Source organism: Phalacrocorax carbo, chromosome 7 (genome assembly GCF_963921805.1).
Source record: "Phalacrocorax carbo chromosome 7, bPhaCar2.1, whole genome shotgun sequence".
Lineage (NCBI taxonomy): Eukaryota > Metazoa > Chordata > Aves > Suliformes > Phalacrocoracidae > Phalacrocorax > Phalacrocorax carbo.
The window spans coordinates 21,777,678-21,799,861 of NC_087519.1; the positions used below are offsets into that span (position 1 = coordinate 21,777,678).

At 55.5% G+C, this 22,184-nt stretch overlaps 1 protein-coding gene across 4 annotated transcripts in view; it reads right to left on the bottom strand.

The window, feature by feature from the left end:
- LINGO1 (leucine rich repeat and Ig domain containing 1) overlaps window positions 1-22,184 on the bottom strand; it is a 148,424-nt gene that overhangs the window by 16,953 nt on the left and 109,287 nt on the right. Inside the window, exon 1 of one of the 4 annotated variants that reach the window (XM_064456778.1) lies at window positions 1,667-2,181. The exons of 2 other annotated variants lie outside the window; for them this stretch is intronic. In XM_064456778.1, the coding sequence (XP_064312848.1) occupies window positions 1,667-1,672 (6 nt within the window). In that variant the 5' untranslated portion in view covers window positions 1,673-2,181. Of the gene's footprint in view, window positions 1-975; window positions 1,066-1,666; window positions 2,182-22,184 lie in introns of those variants that run through there. One more of the 4 variants, XM_064456781.1, reaches the window with a different exon arrangement.

The window sequence follows — 22,184 nt, forward strand, 5'->3', positions numbered from 1 at the left end:
GGTCCCCTGCTGCAGGCCAGCAGATAGCGGCGCGTGCTGGAAAGGGCATTTGCTGGGAAAGGACCATGGATGGCAACTGCTTGGGTGGTAGCTGGGCTAGTGACAGGCAGAGAGGCAGCAGAGCCTCGGTTTCGACAACTAGCACGTACCCACGGTGAGGAGCCCTGATTCCACCGGTGCCCACACTCACACTCACCCGCTGTCCCTCCCTCCTAGTGCAAATCACTTTCACGGCACCAACACTCCCATTTCTTCTCAGAGGTGGCACCTCCAGCAGCCTGAGAGAACCGTGGTCTACCCTTCCCTCAGAGCTATTTATACATCCAAGGCGCAAGGTAAAAAAATCTGATAACCTACACACAGTATCAGAGAGCAACAAGAAACAGCACTGCCCAGGAGGGCTCCCAAAGCCCCTCTGGCCAGCAGGCTCTTGGGCATCCTCACAATCCCACTGCCCTGCAAAGCCCCTTCAACATTAACCTTCTTTTTTCTGCCAGACACAAACAGTGGGCTAAGCCCTTGCTGGCAGCTTGACCCTCCCCAGCATCTCCAATTCTCTGGGCTGGCTCCTGTGCGTGGGGCTAAGCCCAGGCAGGGGGGACACTTCAGTGCCCTACGTTCCCCCTCCAGACCCTGAGGGATCGTCCTGTCGGGCAGCAACTCCCCATGGCCCCAACTCACCTACCTCCAGGCTGGGGGGCTGGTGATGAAGGGGTGAGCCCCCACCCCCAAAAAATTGCCTCCCATAACTCCTGCCTCCAGCCTAGTCGCTCAGGGCTGGTGGGCTGGTGAGTTCTCCGTGCCTGTATTTAACCCTTCGTGTCTCTGCCTTGGGGATATAGGCAGAGGGCTGATTCCTCCTCTTGAATTAACCCCTGCTGGCTGGAGAGCTGGGCACAGCCTGCTTGAGGGCTGATCCCCCCGCCCGCTCCCCAGCGAGCCCTGGCAGGTAGCACTGTCCCGGCCGTACCCTACCTGAATATGTAATCTGCTCCAGACCGGCTAACTCGGCTGCTTAGCTACCGGGGTGGGGAGGAGGAGGGCTCCCACATCAGGATGCAGCTCTGCGCTCGCCCCAGCCCTTCGCTGGGCGAGTCAGCCTCGGGTGGCCGGGACGCCAGCCCCGCACCCCGGCCCCGCCTGGCTGCAAGATGCCCGTCCCGCAGGGGCTGGGCAGGGGCTGCGGGGAGCGGCGGGGGCGCGCAGGGGTGCCGGGGAGGAGGTGAGCAGAGGGAAGCCGCCCGGGCAGGGCAGAGCAGTGCGATGGAGGCGGCGGGAGCAGCACCAGAGGGGCCGGAGGACGGCAGGGCCCGGGGCACACATTTCCCCCGGCCCCGCGGCGGGCAGCCCCGGAGCCCCCGGCCCCGCCGTCCCTCCCCGCCCGGCGGTGCCCGCACCGCTCTCCGCGACCTGGACCCGCAGCCCGGGGCGCGGCGCAGCCCCGGCGGGCATCCTCGACACGCACACACACAGGCACACGCACCCCCCGTGCCTTCCCCGGTGCAGCACGAAGTTCCCAGCCCGGCGCCTCTGCGCACCGGCGCGGGTCCGGCCCGGGGGGACGGAGCCCCGCACCCCCAGCTCCCCTGCACCGCCGGTACCGCCAGCCCCGCTCCCGCCACCCCTCCTCCCCCCCCCCCCCCCCAAGCATCCCCGTCTCGCTTACCTGCATCTCATTCTCGCCGGCGATCTCCTTCGGTCAGAAATGGCATCTCCCCGGCCCCCCCCCCTCCCACCGCCAAAACCTCCACCTGCAGTAACGCAGCTCCCCCTCTCCGCAGCGACAGGGCGAGAGGCGGCGGCGGCGCCCCCGGGTCCCAGCCGCCCCCCCAGCCCCGACCCCGCAGAAGGGCCGCGCCGGCCACGGGGCCCCTCCGGGGCCGCCCTAGGAACGCGCGGTGACCGGCTGCCTCCCCTCCGCACCCGCCGGGCGGCGGCCGGCGGCGGCGTCGCGGGGTGGCGGCGGTGGCATCGCCCCGCCGGGCGGGCTGGCACGGCCCGGGCTCCGCACGCCCGCTGCCGCCGGCCGGGTCTGCCGCGGCGGGGCCGGGCTGGAAACCGCCACCGCCGCCGCGCCGGCCCCCGCCTCCCCTCCGGGAGGAGCCGCCGGCGGGAGCGGGGCGGTGCGCGGAGCGGAGCGGGGACGGGAGCGGTGGCGGCGGCGACCGCGGCCAGTCCCCTCCTCCCGCCGCCTCCCCCGCTCCAGCGCGGCGAGGGGAGGCGAGAGCCGGGGGGCGGGGGGTGCGGGACCCGGGGGCCGGGAGCAGCCCTCTCCCCCCCGCGACCCCGGGGCAGGGAGAAGCGGTGCTTTCCGGGGCAGAGCACGGGCCAGGGAGCTGGGCACCGGCAGACCGAGCGGCTGCCCCCGCAATCCGGTGGCCAAGAGGGGCCAAGGCTGGTCGTCCCCGGCAGCCCTTGCAGAGAGGGGGGGCACCGGCAGTCCCCGCTCCTCCGCCGCTGGTGCAGTCTCGGTGCCGGCAGAGGACGGACTAGCGGAGCGCTGCCTGTCACCCTCGCTTCAGTACCCAACCCTGCTGGAGCCTGCTGAGGGAAGATGCCAGGCTACCCTGGAGATTTCAGAGTGGTCCATTCTACAGCAGCTACCTACAGCGTTTTGCTCCTCTTTTTTCACTCCCCACCCCACCCCCCCCTCCCCAAGCGCATGAGAGGAAAAGGGCTGCAAGGAGTGGGGGGGATGCCTCTGAGGACTGATCTGGGACCTGGTGATCCCAAAGGCCTCCTCGGAGGCTCGGCGCGTGCTGAGTTGGTGGCATCTCATTCGGGACTAAGTGCACAACTTCCCCAGCACTGCCCACTGCTTCACCCCCTTCCATAATGGCTGCTGATTTATTGAGCAGCATTAGCAGATTTGCCCAGCGCTGGCTCTTCCAGCAGAGGCTGATTTCTCCAGCAGTAATGGACACAAACTTTGCTCATAATGTGCACTTTCCCCTCCTGCTTCCTCTCGGTAGGGCTCTCCTGGGGCGCTTCCTGCTCTGTCTGCCTTCTACCCAGACGCCCCCACAGCGTGGCCGGCTGTCAGCCAAGGCAGGCCCAAGGCAGCTGTTCCAGGGCCCTCTGTGCTGGCACGGGCTGGGGCCAGAGGTTCTGCGGGAGTCCCTTCGCTGGGTCCCATGACCCTTCCCTTGGATGGCTCTTTCAGCAAATGGGAGCTTTTGAGGAAGACGATGGCTTGGTCTTCCTCCACCAGCCATTTAACCAAGCCCAGGGGTGGAGATTCCCATGCGAGCATCCCTCTGGGCAGGACTCCCTTCCTGCTGCCTGTGAAAGCAGAGCTGTGCGCTTGCCTCCGGCCTCTCCTGTGCAACAGAGGCCTGCGGGGAGGCTGGCGGGCAGCGTGCCGGAGCTGGGCCAAAGGCCTACACATGCCTGCCATGCAGCATGGGAGTCCAGCAGCTGTCCTGAGCTCCTGTCCCTGCAGCAGGCTACGAGCAAACCCAGGGCAGCATGAGCCCCCCTCTGCACTCAGAGAGAGGCGGCTGCCTCCCCGGAGCCCGCAGCGGAGCTCGTTATCCTCCTGCTCAGCACACGCAAGCTTCTGAGCTGAGCAGGAATAAACAAAGGGTAGGCACTGCAAGCTCGCCAACTGAGGGCTGAATCACTCCAGTTCCCTGCTCCTGCTCAGCACTCCTGCCCACTCCTACACTGCTGCCTCTCCTCCCGCGGGCACAGACCCTGGTTTGGCTGGGAGGGTGGGTGCCTGTCAGGAGTGCAGCCCTGCGTGGGCTTCGGCAAAGGATCCTCGTGGCAAGAAACGGGGGCAGGGGGGAGAGCGTGTGTGTGCATGCGCACCCTGCTCCTGACATCAAGGAAATTCAGCCTGGCCCCTCTCAGTGGTCCTCAGACCTTTACTCAGTGCAGATCGATGCCTCTTATTATTATGGCTATTTCAGCAATGCCATCGATGTTAATAGCACTTCACAAACACAGACAAAGCTGGCAATCTGAATGCGGACAGAAAACACAGAGGACAAAAGACAGGCTAAGAGCTCTGAATGCCGTTTTTAATGCTTCCCCCTGCCATGGTTAAAGCCCCATGAAAGTGCAGGGCACCATGTATTCAATAACACTCCAGAATAATTCCTGGCATTGTCTGGTGTGAGAGGGGGAAATTTCACCTCAGCCCTCCCACAAAGATACAGCGAATATGCCATGCAAGCAGCGCTGGTGGCCGTGTGAGAGTGATGCTATACGCTGCCTGGAAGCAGGGGGCCTTCCAAGACCATCTTTCCCACCTCGGCTTGAATGGCTGTCCCCACCCCGGCGGCATGGTGAGCGGCAGAGGATGGGGGTCTTGACATGAAGAAGCAGAGACGAGCTTTTGGGCTAAGATGGCATCTATGCACACCAATACTGTAGACAACTCCTGTGTAAAACCTGCCTTTTCTGAAACCTCTGGGTGTGATTTCTGCCTTGGGTGGGCAGAGGGAGCAGCGCAGCAAGGGTGTGCCACGCGCAGTGGCAGAGCAAAGCCCTGGTTTGCTCTGCCAGCTACAGTGGTACATTTTGGCAAGTAGAAAGGAAAGGCATTGGGGAGGATGAAGAGTGCAGTGGAAAGAAAGCATCATTGAATAACCACTCTCCTAGCTGGGTGCAGGAACGTGAAGGCCCTTATCCATGGCACCAGAGTTTATGAAGGACTGTTACGCCTAATGTCCCCAAGATCTGCTACACCCCTCGAGGAGCAGCGCTGTCATTGCTTTTCCCTTCCTCCAAAAACTCTCACCCACCTCATGGGCGACACTTCCTTACCCCAGCAGCCCCAAGGACACCTTGGGCAAAGGCAGGTCCCAGTAGCAATAAAGCCCCTTGATGTCTGCAGGAGGAAGTGCACTGGTCCCTGCACAGAAGCCCCAAAGGATCCCACATTTCTGCAATTATCAACCCATCATTGTAAGCTCTGTGCTGGCAGACGTTTTGTCCCCTTCTTGCCCCAAAATGTTGCTGTCATGCAGCCCTGGTGCAGCAGTGAGCTCCTGGGACTGGAGAGACCGATGGGAAAAGCTGCCCAGGTGCAAGGCCATGGCACTGTCCCCCAGGGGCTGGTGAGCAGCACAGCTCACCCCATACAGCACCAGAGGCCCAGATCTACCTGGGACTGTCAGGTTGTCCCCAGCTCTTCATGGACCACCCCTGGCCAGCATCTCGCCACCACAGACAAACAACCGTCATGAGGCCTAAGACCATCCCGCACGCAGATGGCAACACAGCCCACCCGTAGCACATTCTTGACATGAAGGTCCCGCTTGAAGAGGAACAGTGATGCAGCCCAGAGGGGGTAAGTTTGTAACATTACCTGGGAGAAGGACATCAATGGGATATTAGGAAAAAAAAACAGGATAACTGTATGCTACCATTCCTGGCAAGGGGCTGCTTTTGTAGAGTCACGTTCAGAGTTAAGGTAAGGGTGAACTTACTGTTAAGGTCCCTGAGGCATTGTAGCATGGCTGACAGAGCACTGGGGACAGCCAGAAATATGCACCCAAACCTCACTGGAAGTACTGCCCTCTCCTGTCCCCACTAACAGCCTGTCTCTATTCACAGCGGCCAGCTTTGCAGCAGGCATGCTTTTTTTCCCTCTCCAATCACCTTTTCTGGCCTCCTCCACACTATGGGGACTAATTCCAGCTGCTGTGGGAGGCCAAAGAGACCCAGTCAGCTGAGCCAACCTCCTTCTTGCAGCATGGAGTGACTCAAAACAAGGGGCATCCCGGCCCTCCAGGAGTGACTATCCCATCCTGACCTCTGTATAGCCCCAGGCTGCAGAGGACACTGCAGAGAGCAGCTCCGCTCATAAGCCCTCATGGAACATTTTCCTCTTTAAAACCTGCAGGGAGCAGCAACAACATTTGGGTGTCCATCTGTGGGGGCTCATCCCTCAGACAGATGCTCCAGCTCTTTGCCACTGCCATCCTCAGATTGTAACGGGCTGTGGCAGATGGTTCTCTTCTCTTGGCAGGAGGCAGGAGTTTATCCCTGCTCTGAGCTCCCTCCTGGAGAGGCGGCACCTGCACACTGCTCAAGGGACCGAGCCTACCGCCTGGGCAGTAGGGAGCAGACCTGCCCCTCAACGGGCAACATGCTCTGATGTTCCCCAGCAGCCTTTATCTTGGTTTCAGCATGTGTGTCCAGGAATCCCACAAAAGGTTCAGAAGGGGCTGAGCTGGCAGGAGGGAGATGGATTTTAATTACTCCCATTATTATTATAGTTCCTTTTCTTTCAGATTTTCACACTTCTGTCGTAACAAGCTGAGCTGAGAAAATACGTGCAAATGCCAGGCTGAGATAAGATGCACCACACCTTGAAGTACTGCCAGGACCAGCCCTGAGAATGCCAGATCAGCTGTCTGTCCCTCCAGCCTCCTCCCTTTGTCAGCAAGGACAGAGGGAGGGTCTGCACCCACTCTGCTTCTGCTCACCAGGAGAGGAAGGGTGCCTTGCATTTCCCCTGGGCTTGGCCTGCAACTGGCTCCTTGATCCTGCCCAGTACTAACCAGTCCCTGGAGAAGGCAGCCGTAATCTCCTGGCTGCTTGGGATAGGGATGGAAAGGGGACCCAGAAGTCTTGTGTTTGCCTTGCACAATGTATGTGCACAGACCTCCTCTGCCCTCCTCAGGGCTGCAGTTCTGCAGGCGGCAGGACCTGTTCTGGAGGACAGCTGAGAGCACCCGGCCCCTGAGGATGCAGTCAGGGGAGAAACGTGCTCTCAGATCGCGAGTGCTTTTCTCCTTGGAGGTGGTGACATTTCAGGGTGTGTGTGGGGGAGTGGGATGAAGGGGCAAAGCAGGATATTCCTGCTCCCCCATCCCCGTGGCCATCTGGATGTGTTCCGATGCCTCTTCACAGCAGGCTGAGTCAGTCCAGTGGCTTCTCATTATCAGCTGGAGGGAGTCCAAATTCTGCATTGTACGGCTGCTCCTGACTGAAATTGAGGATCATTATCAAGAATTATCATAATGGTTTCTCTCTGTACTGTCTTGTACTGCTCCTTGCCCTGGTCAGCTGATTGATTTGGAGCAGAAGGAGGCAAGGTACCAAAATCCTTCGATCACCAGCTACCTGCTGGTGTCCCAAGACAGCTGCGGCAAGGAGCCACGCAACATCACCGTTGACATGGGCTTGGGCTGTGCAGGCCATGGAGGGCAATCCCACTGCTGTCCCCATGCACAGCCCTGCTCTCTGGGAGGCTGCAGCCCCTCTGGCAGCAGACATGCAGCCGAGCCCATCTCCAGGCATCTCTGCTCAACTGAAGGGGGGTAAGAGGTAGGAGATGCCGTGCTCATGCCTTGCCCATCTCAAATCATGACACGACCTCTGTGAGGCTCCAGAGAAGAGGTAGAAAGAAGGAAAAAAAGCCTTCCTGTAGCCTTCCTCAAGTGGGTGGTGTTGAAGGGGACATGAGCTGTTGGTGCTGGCACCGCTACACAGGGTCTGCCCCAGCTAAGCTCACCCAGGTCTCTGCCACGGCACTGCCACCACCCCGTCCTGTTTGAGCTCAGGGTGCAGAAATTAGGCCTTGTTATGCAATCCTGTGCTGTGGAGAGAGGCCACATATCCTGGTGTCAGCCTGACTCAAGTGCCTGATAGCTTGACTGCTCTGTCAAGCAGCCCAAACATGCCACGTGAAGGGCTGTGGGAAAAGGCTCCATTAAATTCTTAAGCTCATTGACACGTACACGAAGTTATTAATAATATCAAGCATCTCAGTGTCTATTGTAGCCCACATCCAGGAGATGAAAGATAATTTCTGGGACAAGGAAGTTACGACAGTGACAGCTTTTTAACAGCTTGGGGTAAGAATAGGAGCTGCACAATGGGACAAAGAGCAATGATTAAAGATCTTTTCACAAAGGAGAGAGGGCCCAGAGACTGTGGTGAGTGTGGAGAACATAAGAGTCATGTCAAATGCCCATGCAGAAAAAGAAAAGGCTGTGTTGGACGCGGAGGACAGGAAGGTGGTGTGGGAGACGTACTGCTGGGGCTGACTCACAAATGCTTGGCAACTAATGGAAAGGGGTCAGGGAGCCTGGAGGGGACGAAACAGCCCCTCACCTTAATGTTTCAAAGGGGTTTGGCCCCTGCCTGGTGTCCCAGGCAGAGAGATGGGCATGCCTCAGCTGGGGCTGCAGCCACCCCGGTAAGCGGCACAGGCAAAGGCGGTGATGGAGCAGGGAAGGGAGCTGAGCTGCACTGGAGGCTGGGCAGAGACGGAGGAGCAAGCATGTTGGCCAGGGAAGGGTAGTGTGGCATGGGGCAGGGTGAGGAGGGAGCTCTGCTCCCCAGAGGTCAGAGCTGGAGAAGCAGAGGCAACGGACCCAGCACCCGGATACCCTTGGAAGTATAATTATTACATCCTTAGTGTTCTTTGCACACATACACGCTCCCCTAATGTACACTGCACATGTAAACAGCTGCCTAGTGACATTTGCACGCCCAATTACACCTGCATATCATTGATTTACATGCACAGTTGGAGAGCAATTAAAACACTGGAGCCTGCTTTGCACTTTCCCACAGCCACCTCCATGAACCCACGCTGAGGAGAAAGAGCACCTCGTGCTGGGGCCAAAGCCTGGCCCGGACTCCTGTGGCGTGTGCCTTTTGATTTCCTTCCCCTGCAGCAGTGTGTGGAGAGAGCCCTGGCCTCGGCATGTGCCGAGCAGGGTGGGCTCATGCTGGTGCCCTCTCCTGCAATGCCTTCATCTGCAGTGACCCCAAAACCAGCTATAACGTTTGCTGTTTGCTTAGCTCCTGTCATAAGTGACTGGCGCTTTTCCAAAAAGGATTAAAAGCAGGGAGTGAGAAACATAAAAGCTCATGTAATTATGTGCAAAAAGCCCCTTAATAATTTATAGAGGGAAAGGGTAAATATCTTCGTGTGTTATTCAAGTGTAGCTCATTGTCCCGTTTGGCTAATACCCAGAGTGCACGCATCACAGGCTTTATCCGGGAGGCTGTTTTGCCTTTAATACATTTCATAAATTATTGAATTTATAAAGAGGAAAGCAGGTGTCATGTCGCTCCTATAAACAGCTCGTTAGTTAAAACTAACAAAGGTGGGGAGCAACAGTTTCCTCTTGCCTTGTCTATCTCCCCTCTTGCCGTCTCTGCTGTCATCTGTGATGCGGCGCAGACCACAGGCTGGGGCAGAGCAGTGGCATTTGCCTAAAAAACCAAAGTCTCAGGACAAATCAGAAGCACTGGCTGCAGAGAAATGGCCTGTGGCACCCCTAACCTCTAGCTTTCTGAGACCTGCCTGTGCCCTCAGTGGAGGCTGGGGAGTGGCGAGGATGGAGGAGTCCCTGGCTCCATCCCCAGCTCACCTCCTGCAGCGTCACCATCTTCATGTCACTTGCGATCCTCTGCTTGGACACAGCAATGGAACGGGCATTAGCTCCTGGGGGTACCCAAGGATGCTCTGGGTGCTCTGCTCCCAGCTGGAGGGCAAGCACGAAGGGCAGACCCTGAGAGCAGGATAGGGCAGGAGGCAGACATCTCCATGGCAGGAGCGTTGAGCACAGACCTGTCCCTGCCTGGGGGCCCTCTCACCAAAATAGCCATGTCTGTCCCATTTCCAGTGGGCCACGGGCCAGGGTGCGAAGCTTGAGGGCTGCCCTGAGCACAGGGGATTGGTTTCAGGCTTGCTGGGGGAAGCACAGCATCTCCCTGATTTTTTGCTGAGCGAGGCAGGGTGTTAGAAGGCCGCCTCTAAAAACAGCAGACGTGCGACTGAGTCAGGCAGCACGTGTCTGCATGAGGGAGTCAGCCAGAGCACCCGCGCACAGGAAAAGCAGCGTGCAAGCAAGCCCACGCAGCCTCCGCCAGCCAGCCAGCCCCCCCCGCGCAGGCTGTGCCCCCCATAGTGAACGCACGCCACCAAGGCAGAGCAAGCCTGCACTCAGGGAGCAGCTGGTTCGGAGGCTCCGCTTTCACACCCATGAGAGAGTCACTGAAGAGATGAACCCCCACACGCACCCTCTCCAAATATAATACATATGCATTAAAAAACAGATATGGAAAGGGGAACCATCAAAAGTATTTTAAACAGAGTTTAGAGCAGCTAGTGCCAAACCAGGGTGAATATGCTGCAACGCAAAGGATCCATATGGAAAATGTTGCTGCAGTGAAGCAGGCAGCACTGGCATCCTGACGGCCACAGCACGGCATAGAGAGAGGGATGCATGGAGTGACCTGAGCTGCTTTGGTCCACGACTGCCAGCAGTGAGGCATGTTTGAGCCACATGATGAATGGTGGGCTCTGATGAAGACCCGGCAGGGCCTCGCGGGCATGGGAAGAGGGAACTGAAGCTATTGATAATCAATTAACTCCTTCAATTACAGAAGCCTAATGAGGCAGCGCAAAGTCAGCTCTAATGAACATCATTTCAATAGAGGCGGTTCCTCAGGGTGCTAGTTTTTGACTCAATCTTTACAAGGTAGGAAACACTGCAGAAGTATCAAGCAATTAGTGTCACTTAATGAACACCCGCTCCCTGCTCTCTGCAGAGCTGATGCTCATGGAGAGCAGGTGGCTCTTACGGCATGGGGTGTCCCTGGCCCCTGGGGGAGGTCCTGCCCTGTGCCTGGTCGGTCCCAGCATGGTGGCCCACCAGCGCTGGGGTGGCCTGGGAGGCAGCTCTGCTGCTGTGGCTTTGCTGGCAGTATGGAGCTTGTTTATCCTGGCAGAGCATGCAGTTTCTGGGGACACTGCCGGATGCATTAGTTGCCATCAGATGAAGTGAATGTCACAAGGCCCAGCTCTCCCCTACAGGCAGCTATTTTTTCCGGTTTTTTGGTGATGACAGAGTAAGTGACAAAACAAATGTCAGTGCTCGCTGGCCCCGACGCCTCCCTGGAAACCTGCCGGGTCCAGTGGAGTGCAGGGGGAGGAAGGAAGGGGGTGGTGGTGGAGGGGGGACGCTGCTCCCCCAGCAAAGCACCACCCCTAACACCACTGCGCAGCAGCCTCCATGCCCATCACAGGGGCAAGTGGTGGCACAGGGGAGCTGTGCCAGGAGCCCTGCTCAGGCAGTGTGGGTGCAAGCAGGGCCCAGGGAAGCTTGGCAGAGGACAGCGTGGCTGTCCCTGCTCAGTGGGATGCTGCAGATCCTGAGCTGGGGCGGAAATCCCCCACAAAGCCAGGATCCCGGTGATGCCATCCCCTCAGAAGGCACGGTGCTGCACCGACCATGTTGGGGAGGGATTTACATACTAAGGAGCCTCCAGCAGAGTAAAGACAACCTAACATCTATTTTGGGTCTCAAAGCCAAAGGCTGTATTTCAAATCCACTAATCAGGTGAGAATACAGAAAACTCGTGCAGAGAGGAGCTGGGGAAGGAAGGGGAGCCTCAGGCTCCTGGCAGCACTCCCAGATCAACAGCCATGTCCCCACAGGGGCTGGAGAGGGCTTATGGCAATGGTCCCCAGTGCCCAATCACCACCCACTGAATTGGGCTTCCCCAACGCAGGGGATGCCAGAGCCCTGCCTTTACCCAGCGACATCCAGAGCTGTCATGAAGACATGAGAGCTATCATGAAGAAAGCAAAGAGAACGAGGGAAGAAATCCCCCACATCTTGTTATGATTATTTAGACACACACCCCCCCCCCCCGACATCTGCAGTACCCAGCCATTTTAAAAAAGTGATGTCTCCATCTGAAAGAGCACTTTAAACAGAGATATTTCATGTGAAATTGCATGGTCCTGCAAAGCTCCTGTGCAGCCCAAGCTGCTGGAGGGACACCGTCATCTTGGTCCCACTCCCCACAGATGGAGCAGATGGAGGCATGTGGGCTTGTTCCCCAAGCCCAGGTGTATGGTACAGGGGCTGCCTGTGCCTCCGGCTGCCATGGCAGATGGAAGTGGATATGTGCTGCCTGCTGGGACCACGCAGGGGCTTGGCCATGGCCTTCCTGCCCTGCTGATGGGCTTGGGAGCATGGTGTATGGCTGGAAGAGCCCAGATGCCAGAAGAGGCACAGGCCAGGTAATTCACCCATGTGGATGTGCGCGTGTCTGTAAAATCTCGGGTCTGAGCCCTGTTCCCAGGGGTGCAACGTGTGGAGTACCCCCAGGGTAGATTGCGCCTTGGCCCAGCTTGAGGAGCACGTAGGGAGGAGGTGAGTAGACCAGAAGCCATTCCTGCCTTCCCTGCAGTCCCTGTGCAGAGCTGGACTAGAGCTTGCATGGGAAGAGAGACCCAGGAATCTCCCAGGATCACTGCTGCTGGCCAGGATAAGCCAGAAGGGAAGCGTAAGGCAGTGGATTGGAGGAAGGAAGAAAGAAAGACATGGGTAGATAGAGGTAGGGAAGATAACAGCCCCACACGTCTGATACGAGACCCATAAAAAATTTGATTCTGAGAATCTCCTGTTCCCACGAGCAACTTAGCTGAGACCAGTGTAACTGGCAACTGCCCCCACATCTTACCAGACAGCACTGACCGCAGATGCCAGCCTTGGGGGGGTATCAGAACCTATGCTCAAATGGATCTGCAAAGATCTCCAGGGGATGGTCCCTTGGCCTGGCTGCTGGACAGCCTTTGGGTGGGCAGGGCTACACTTGTGCCCCTCCAGCCCTCCCAGTGCCCATTTTCCCTGACACATGGAGGGGATACTGGATGCTGGTCCTGGCTGGCCTCCCCAGACCATCTTGTCACAGTTCATAAGGGCCAGAAAAGTTGCTGAGAATGGGTCTTGGGACTGCGAAACGCTCAGGAAGGTAGGGTGCAGGCTGTTGTACAGAGGATACTTGAAGAGCGGGTTTCATTAACAGCTATGTAGCTCCAGCGCTGGAGATTATTCTTGTCTCTTTACTTGTTTGGCTGATTTACTCAAAGACTGTTAGTGTATTAATTAAAATTCTTATGACGCTGGAGCAGCATCTTCACAGGGGGGTTAGGGAGGTGGAAGGGGTAGCTTTAATGTTACCCTGGAGCAAGTCTGCAGCTGGGTGGGTTTGCCAGGGGAACAAGAGGCACAGAGTCCTGGCAACAGCCACTCTCTTCTCCAAAACTGGCAGTGTTGTAGGGAAACAGTGCTGTCTGGAGGGCAGCAACATCAGAGGCTGGCAAGCCATGCGGTCCCTCCTGCCTTCTTCCCTCTCACATGTTATGCTTTGCAGCTTCTGGGCTCCATTTCACAGGGAGGGCCTAGGGACCCAGGGGACTGAACTCAGGGATGTAGGAAGTCTCTTTCCACCTTCTGTTGCTACATCCTCCTCCCCGCAGGCAACTCCCACTGGGGGTGTCATTCTGATAAGCTCTGTTTCCTTGTCCCACAGGGTTCCATGGCCATGCCCTGGTCTCCCCACAGTCCTCACAGCCCACAGATAAGCTACCTCATAGTGTCCCTTATTTTCCTGGGCTGTGTTGGGTCGAGTGGGAGAGTCTTCCCCCTTCCCACTCCCCTCCCCATCAACTGGCAAAGCCCCAGCGGTTTCCCCCAGAGAGCATGCGGTGAGACACAGCATGAAACAACTGCAGATAATTAAAGGATTGAATGGGGTATCGGAGAAGAGCAGGGAGCTTGCAACATCCATAAATAGCTCGCCTTGCTGAGCTGCTTAACTCCTTGCTTGTTCTTGCCAAAGTGCAGACCCCAAAGGGATGGTGCCTGTGCATGAATAGGGGTGGAAAGTTCAGGAGTGTATTTTTAAACCATTCAAGCTGTACTCAGGCTGAGTGATACATTATTGTCTGTGTGTGTCACTTGAAATGTCTTATGAATGCAAGAAAAAAAGCACCATTTTGCCTCTCTAAACTCCCACCCCTCTGCTCCTACCCAAATAATGTCAGGCTAAATCTGACAGGCAAAAGGAAAGTACCACGAGGTAAGGCTGGTTAAAAGCAGCATGAAACGCTCTTCTCTGGAAGGAAGAACCCCCTTTTACAGGGCTGGAGGGCAGCAGGGCTGGCAGTAGGCACAGGGGTGAGCAGGCACACATCTGCACAGGGAAGAGACTGCTAGAAAAATACTGGGGTCCCCAAGGAGCTCCCAGGAAGGGCAGTACAGCTATGTGCCTAACGGAGAGGGTGTCCTTCATCTCGCATGGCAGCAGATCTTCCCCAGATCATGGGAATACTAGATGTGGCCCCGTGGCCCATGACAGCAGGTAAGTGCGGTCGACTAGTCTTAACTATTGCCCCAAAAGCACAAGGGGCATCAACCTACTGCTCACCCCTGTTACTCTACCCGGGGTCAGAATAGGATGGCATCACCTCAGTGCTGCGGTGCTGCCCGCCCTGAGCCTCTGGGCCTTCTCTGGGGGCTGACAGTTGGTGTCGGAGACAGTCCACCAGTCCCTGGGCATGGCAGCCGGTCTTGAGCTGTGGCTGGAGACAGGGATACCAAAGAGCATGACAAATGGCTGGAGCCAGAGTGAGATACTGTGGGACAGAGGGAAAACAAACCAGAAACTCACTGGGAAATCATTCCTCTCCTAAATGGTGCTGATGTAATTAAACAGCACGGTCTTTATGAATGATACCATCTCTGCCTCGAAACACATCATTACCTTTCTCTGTTAGAGCAGTACCTTTAAATATATATTTCCTCTTTAAATGCCTGAGGAGAAGGCTCTGTGGCTGGGACACTGGGATACATTGCTAATCACCTCTTATTTCACCCAGTGGCAGGGAAGTGTTTTGTGCCAAGCTCTGGCTCTCCTGCACGCACACCTCTGCTCTGAGTCACTGCTGTGCACTTCTCCCCTTCCTTTCCTTTCTGCCACTCTTCATGCCACCACGGATACTGGAGGGGATGATGGAGCCAAACCTGCATCCTCCAGCCCCAGAGGGTTTGAGCTTCCCCGTACTCAACCTGCCTGGGACACCAGTGCCAGGGCTCACCCCAAATCCCTCCACCCAAGCTATATGAACCCCTCACCATACTGTTTTACATTCCTTGTTTTACAGAACCCAGGGCTCAGGGAGATGAAATATTTCACCGACTGCCGACCTGAGCTGGTTTCCCCCCTCTGGCACCCTCCCCACTGCAGCGGAGTCTGGGTGATGCTGTCACTTTGGTACAATTTGGGCATTTCTGTTCCCAAACAACCCACACAGCCAATACCAGGTCTGCCATGAGCACTCACCACAACGGATTGGAGAAGCCTGAGCAAGAACGAAGGGCTTTTGTGCTAGAAATTGAAAGTTGATGGAGTGTGTCATAGGAAAATGACAACAACCTACTGTACCTCAAAAGACAATTATTTTTCCCTCATTGGAAGTGATTGAATTTCTCCATCAGTGACACTACTCATGTTGTCAACACCAACAGCTCTCTTAAAGAAAGGGTCTTTCTCAGCTGTGCATCTGAAATTTTCTTAGACCTGCCCTTTGCTCCCCTCCCTGCTTTCCTTCTTGCTCTTTTGCAGGACATGCTCAGCTCACAGACAGCTGAGAGACCGACTTATGAGATGCATGTGCTCTCCCTTCCCATCACTGCAACTCCTGCAGATGCATGCCTCCATCAGATCTGCTCCTCTAGGCTATTTCTGAATATGCTACAGCTGGAAATTACAAAGTTGAATCAAGTTGCGTAACTGTGATTGGCCGTGCTACCACAACCTGCACTACAGCAACGGGCCTGGGCTCAGCTGTCTGGCAAAGGGAAGAAATTGGGGGACACGATGCCTGGTCTAGATATGGGGAAAAGGATCAGGCTGCGCCTCCAACTGCTGTGGGATTTGAGTTTTGTACAGCCACGGGCACCCTGTAGACCCCACTGTCCCTGCAGCCCCTGGAGCACCGTGCTCAGGCAACTCCAGCCTCCCCCACTGCCACCTCCAATGTCATGGGTGCTAGCGCTGATGCTGGATGCCAGCCTGGGGATGCCCTGCAGCCACATGGGTCTCACACCAGGGTGAAAGGGATAATGCTGCTGTCCAAAAGCACCTTCTCCAAGTGATTTTGGCCCAGAACCTGGAGTAGCATAAGCCCCAAGGGCTGTGTACACCTGTGTCTTTTGTGCGCCTGGGGCACAGCCATGCTTTCCAGGGGCACCATCTCCCTCCAATCCCCAAGGTGCTTCTCCCACCGTCAAATCCGGCCTCACTTAATGCCTGCTGGCAGAAGGCCAGCCTGAGTTATTAAGACACACAAACTAATGAATGAACCATAGAGAAGCACTGTGAGCCCAGTCCATCCCATAGCACCAACCCGCACTGGGCTAACTGAGCCTTGCAATGCTTGTCAAAAGCCTTGTCCTCCCTACCAAAAACCCAAGCCCTGAGGACCCTGGGGAGTGCAGGAGGATGCCATCACCCACACACCTTTTGGGGGGACCAGTACCATGCAGGGTGAAAATCCCAGCTGGAAGGACAGGGAGGGAGATGCCATGTCGGGGCGAGTGGTGAGGCTGGCACAGGCAGGCGCGTCACCCGGCTTCTCTCTGCGGTGCCACACAGGCCAGGGTTGAGAAATGCTCATGCTCCAGCGGCTTTCAGAGCTGCATATGTTGTGTGGGTTGAGAGCACATATGTTAGATATACACACATCTACGTGTGTGTGCGTATATATATACACAGACATATATGAGAGAGACTATTATAGATACAGATTTACATATATAATCAATGCCAGAAGTTACTGCAGGATTTTTAAGACAGCGGAATCAGCCCCAGATATCAGTAAATGGCTATCTTTATCCTCTCAGCTTGTGCCTTTGCTTAGGCTGGTGAATACCACATGCCAGAGTCCCAGCTGGAGAGGGTGCTGGGGAGACAGGACAGGTACTGGGAGGTGCCTTTGCTTAGGCTGGTGAATGCCACATGCCAGAACCCCAGCTGGGGAAGGTGCTGGCTAGGCAGAACAGGTGCCCGGAAGTTGCCGGGGAGGCAGGGCTGCCCATCTCCCACACACGCGCTCTGCGCGGTGCCCTGGGAAGGAGCAAAGCACCTTCCCTGTTGTGCAAGCTGAGAGCCATGCACAGGGCATGAAGGTACCTAAATCCTACAGACCAAGAGGGAGCCAGAGGGGATCCATCTGCCCCAGTGCAGCCCACATCCATGAACAAGCCATATCACCGTATTGCTAATGGAGAGAAAAGGCCTCTCAGGGGCAGGATTAATCTCTTTCTAAGGTGGCTGCCTGAGAAAGGTCAGATGAATTGTGCCTGGACGTGCCTTTTTTCTCCCCACTGACTATAAATGTCATCCAGCCAGCGGGCTTGGAGGCAGGTACCTACAGAGGGGCCACATGCAGTCAGGTGAAGCAATTCCAAGTACACAGCTGCTGCTCTGGATCAACCCTGGTGCTACACCCATCTGCAGGTGGCACAGGGAGGCAAACACACACCCCTGGCTCAGGGTTTGAAAACCTGAGATACTGGTTCCAGCCACACGTCTCAGCTGTTAAGAAGTTACAATGGCTTCAGCTTGGTAAGTGAAACTTTCATTCATTGTATTGGATAGCCCCCGGCAGCATCACCCAGCTGTAAAGTACTTCGGAGTTGACTCAATGTCACATTTAAGTGCTGGATGCATCAGAATTCAGGATGCTTCAGAAAGGTTATGTAAACCATTACATCAAATCCTGGGAGAGTTATTAAGGTGAGCGGCAGAGCATGGGAGAATGGGTGATTATGTCGCAGCAGTACTGTCGAAGCACAGGAGCAATGTCCAGCTTAAGAATGTAACTCATTCTCCTTACAAGCCTAATTTTGTTTCTCCCTAGTGCTTTTTAAAAAACAATTTAAAAAAAATCTGTCTGCCAAAGAATTCTCTATTCTGGAAAATAATTATTCGAGAGAGTCTCCAATTAATCAGCTAAGGCATTGGGGAGATAAGAAGGTTTGAAAAATGGAAAGTTTCTCACTACTGGAAAAGTCTTATACACCACTCCCCCCCCCCCCCCCGCCCCCCCTTTTTTATTTTGGAATGTCATACTTTAAATTCAGTGTGGTCTATTAACTCTAAACTTATTTTATTCATCTGAACTAGTGCTTTTGAGGACTTGGGGGAGGACTGCATGGTTAATTTTGGAGTTATTTGCAATGGACTCTTGAACCTCTCAAAAGTGCATGGGCTCCCCATGGAGTTTCTAAAGTCTGCAGCACTTGTCTTCAAGGACATGAAAGCATCTGCAGGGGCCTGCAATTTTTCAGAGTTTGGAAGAGACCCAGGCAGGTTGAAAGATGTTAAGAAACCTTTAGGAGCAGCAAATGCATTTTGTAAAGCCCAGAGCCAATCTGTTTGGGTTAAATAATGGTAGGAATCCTGCAGGGGCAACATGAACACTTTGGGAATTGCTGGCCCAAAGCAGCCAGCTGAAGGACCTCTGTAAGTCAGCAGCCATCGCACTGAAAATCTTTGGTGCTGTTGTGATAAAGCAGCCAATTATAAAATTATAAAAACATCACTAATTATAAAAACATCACTGATGGAAGTCCTGCAGCATCCTGCCCAGACCGTCTCCCACATGGCAATGCTGCCTCCTCCAGAGAAAAGCCACAGAAACCACAGAGAGTTAGCTAAAGCTGTCTTGTAGATCTCCTAAATCCCACAGGATTTATGCACCCCATCTCCATGACAGCAGCCTGCATCCACCTCCGAGTGAACCACTGGGATGTTGCTCCTTTGTGCACCCACACCAAGGTGAAACAAGGAGAAAGTCCTGTTGCAGACTGGCCCCTAGCACATGATCCTGGTCCAGCAGTTCCCACACTGTGGTCTGGGAAGGCGGGCAGCTCTGCTTGCACTCAGGCATGGGTCGTGGCAGATGCACGGGGATGCTGTGTGTACAGACAGTCATGGTAGCACTGGCAGCGTCTCCTGTGTGGGACGCACAGGCTTTGCCTCCCCAGCCCCACGCATGCACACCCACACTCAGCCCCTTGCACAGAGGAGAAGAAAAGCATTTCTGAATAACTTGGTTAATTCCTGGACAAAGCGGGCAGCACGAGCGGCGCCGGGTGTGTAATAAAAGGTTTAGACCTATAGTTGTGCTGCTGTCACCCCCTCTGGTGGGTTATAAATGTAGTACATGCCATTGGCATTTGAGCACTTATTTTCATTTTGCTGTGTATTCAGCGGTGCGTAATTGTGCCGGTGTTGAACAAGGGGCCAGTGACTTATGGGCGGGCTCCAGCAGCATGTGGTCACTGTCTGGGGTGAGCTGCATGACAGTCCTGGAGAGCTGTGCCTTTCTAATACCACAGCGCTACTCCTTAAATCCTAAAAGCACTGCTATTGAACAAACCCTGTGCAAGCCCAGGACCAACCATGCCCATGGGAAGCTCTTTCGAGGGTGCTGGGCGTCCCAGCCTTGTTGGGGCCGGAGCTGGCCCATAATGAGAAGGTGCCATTATAAGTAGCTCACCCAAACCCTGAGAGGAGTTCCATGGGGGGACGTGTCGACCTGCTCTGTGCATAAAAGGAGCCTGGTCTCCTGAGGTACCAGCTGGCACCTTTCACTGATGTTAACATTCATTTAAGAAAAATTACAAAAAAACCCAACATGGGCCAATTAGCTAATGACATTATTTTGGCCTGATGTGCCATATAATTAAACAACTAATAAACGGCAAGAGTCCTGTGCTGCTGAGGCTCCTGAGTCAATACCATGCTATTACCACAGTGTAATTGAGTTTACTGAGAACCTCAGCACAGACGTCCCAGAGCCCATGCGAGGAATGGTATTGAAATAGCCACCAGAGACCCACCTGCTGGATAAAGAAGAAAGACAAATCTTTTAATCTACAATGCAGCCCGCAGTCACACATGAAGAAGACAAGTTAGTGCTTCACACTGTGGTAAATGCATTTGCTAGAGAGGAGGGTACATGCAACCCAGGGGGAGCTACGTGTGCAAGAGCTTCTCTGGCAGCAAAAGGGCCTTCCTGGGCTCCAGAGAGGGTGGGAGTGGGATGAAATGAGGCTTGTCCTCCCTTCTGCAGAAACACTTCCAAAAGTCTGTTTTTTTGGTATCCAAAATATTTACATTTCTCCATTAAAAAGGTGCATTTTGGGTAAATTTCTGGTGACAGAACCAAAAGGTGCATCCAGGATACTGAGAGGTCTCAGGGTAGCTCAAGGCTTCCTCCCACAGCCCTGGCCTCTGGAGACTAAGTGCTCCAACCTAGTACTGTGCCGACAGGCTGAGAATGGACCAGGAGCTGGATTTGAGGCTGCAAAACTCCTTTCTGATGGTTTTACTGCTTGTAGGAAAGAAGGAGAGCAGAGGAGCAGGTTGGCAACCAAGCTCTCACCTGAGTCATGAAGCATCTACAAATGTCTTGTTATTATGTGCTGTCCCTGTGGTGGGGACCCTCAGCAGTGATTTTGTTATATGGATGCATTATAAGTCAAATGCAACGAACACATGACCTTTGTGTGCGTGCGTGCACACACAGAGCCCAGGCTTCTCTCCTGCACCGCCCAGGGTCACCTGCACAGCCCTTGTGCACTCCTTCACTCTCCTTCCCTGCAGCCCTGCTCCCAGGCCCATGTCCCTGCATGCTCCCATGCTCCAGCTTGTCCTCTTCTTTCTCCTCACCTTCCTTCTCTGGCAATGCCAGGCAAGAGCTTCTTATGCTCCTGACCACTCAGGCTGAGCCTGAAGTCTTTGCAGTGGCACAGCAGCATCTGTCATCCCAAGGCAGAGGCACAAGCCTCTTGCACCATGCCGCTGCCAGGTCCCTGCATGGCAGCAGAGGGTAAAGCTCAAGTCCTGCTGGCAGGCAGCGGGCTCACTGGCCCCATGATGGGAGCTTCCTGGTGACAGTGCAACAGGAGGACAGGGCACTGTGAGGGATGGATATTGCAGCTGCGTAGCCAGGAGCCAAGGCCCAACTCTGGGGACTTGTGCTCTTCACACAGGGTGGGCCCTGTGGGACCTCTCTCAGCCTATACTCCCAGCTTCTTCTTAGCACAAACCACATCATCCCACAGGAGCTCTGGCATCAAACCCACAAGGGTTCCTCACTTAACCCGCTGTCAGTATTTAAGACAGATGCGCAGCTCTGTCTTCAAGAGTGCAGCTCTGAAGCAGATTAAGCTTTGGTCCTGGTGTGCAAGGAGTCCCCCAGCTCCCAGGACAGTGGCAGAGGGATGATGGTTGGGGGGACGGTGAGCAACAGGGCTGTATCAAAAGAGAGGCAAAATCTGTGCTTGCAGGAGGGCAGAGAGTGGGTGCCCACCAGTGCTGTGGCTGCAGGTGGATATGTGAGCGGTGCCAGGAGCAGAGGCTGGCAGAGCCACCACCAGCTCCAGGGAAGAGTGGGGTGTGCAAAGGCTCAGCAATGGCAGAGCTGCTGCTGACAGTGAGAGGCAGCTCCTGTTGTTAGTGTGAGCCAGGCTCTGCCAACCTAAATACTGAGACTGCTGAAAACATGATGTGCGGTCATGCATCTCTGCCGTCAATCAGCAGCGTGCAGGGAGCATGCTGTGGCTGCTCCATCTCCATCTGTAACAGAGGACGGTACATGGTTTCACTGAAATTACTCCATGGTGGCTGTGGACAGCCCCACCAGCGTCTGGCCAGGGGAGGAGGACAGCTGTGACCAGGCAGTGAGAATCCGTTTCATTCTCCTCGCTGGTCGGGGAAATCCTCCCACTTCGCACACTGCAGCTCACCCACTGTCCTCCCATGCCCAGTGCTTGGGGAGAGACTGAGGAGAAACATCTAACTGCTGCTGCTGCTGTGTGAGTCTTGAAGAGGTGCTTGTGTGGAGAGTAATTCCTGCACTCAAGAACTACTCACACAGCACTCAAGAGCTGTGCTGAGAGCAGGCAGCAGACCTGAGCCCTTTGCCACAAGGCCACTGCCTGTGACTCGGCCCTGTGGGGCTGCAGCCTGCAGGACAGCCTTGTCCTCATGCCGGCAGAGAAAAGCAGCTCAGCAACAGCCACAGTGGCCACAGCTGCTTCCCTGCCTGTTGCAGCTGTTCCCTGCCTGGTGCACAGAGACCTTCCCCAGCGCTGGGACAGACGTGGCAGAGTGACCCCAAGGACTCACCCATGCCAAACACATGGGGGTCAGCTCACAGCAGGAGAAGACACCCAAACCGTAACCTGTTGAGATGTCTCCTCCTGGAGAAAAAAAGCTGAGAAGAGTGGGTAGTTTGCACACCCAGCACAAGCTGGAGGCCACCACAGGAGGTATACCCATCACAGGGCAGCATCCAGGGATGGCACCAGCCTTCTCAGCCCACTGCTGCAGGATGC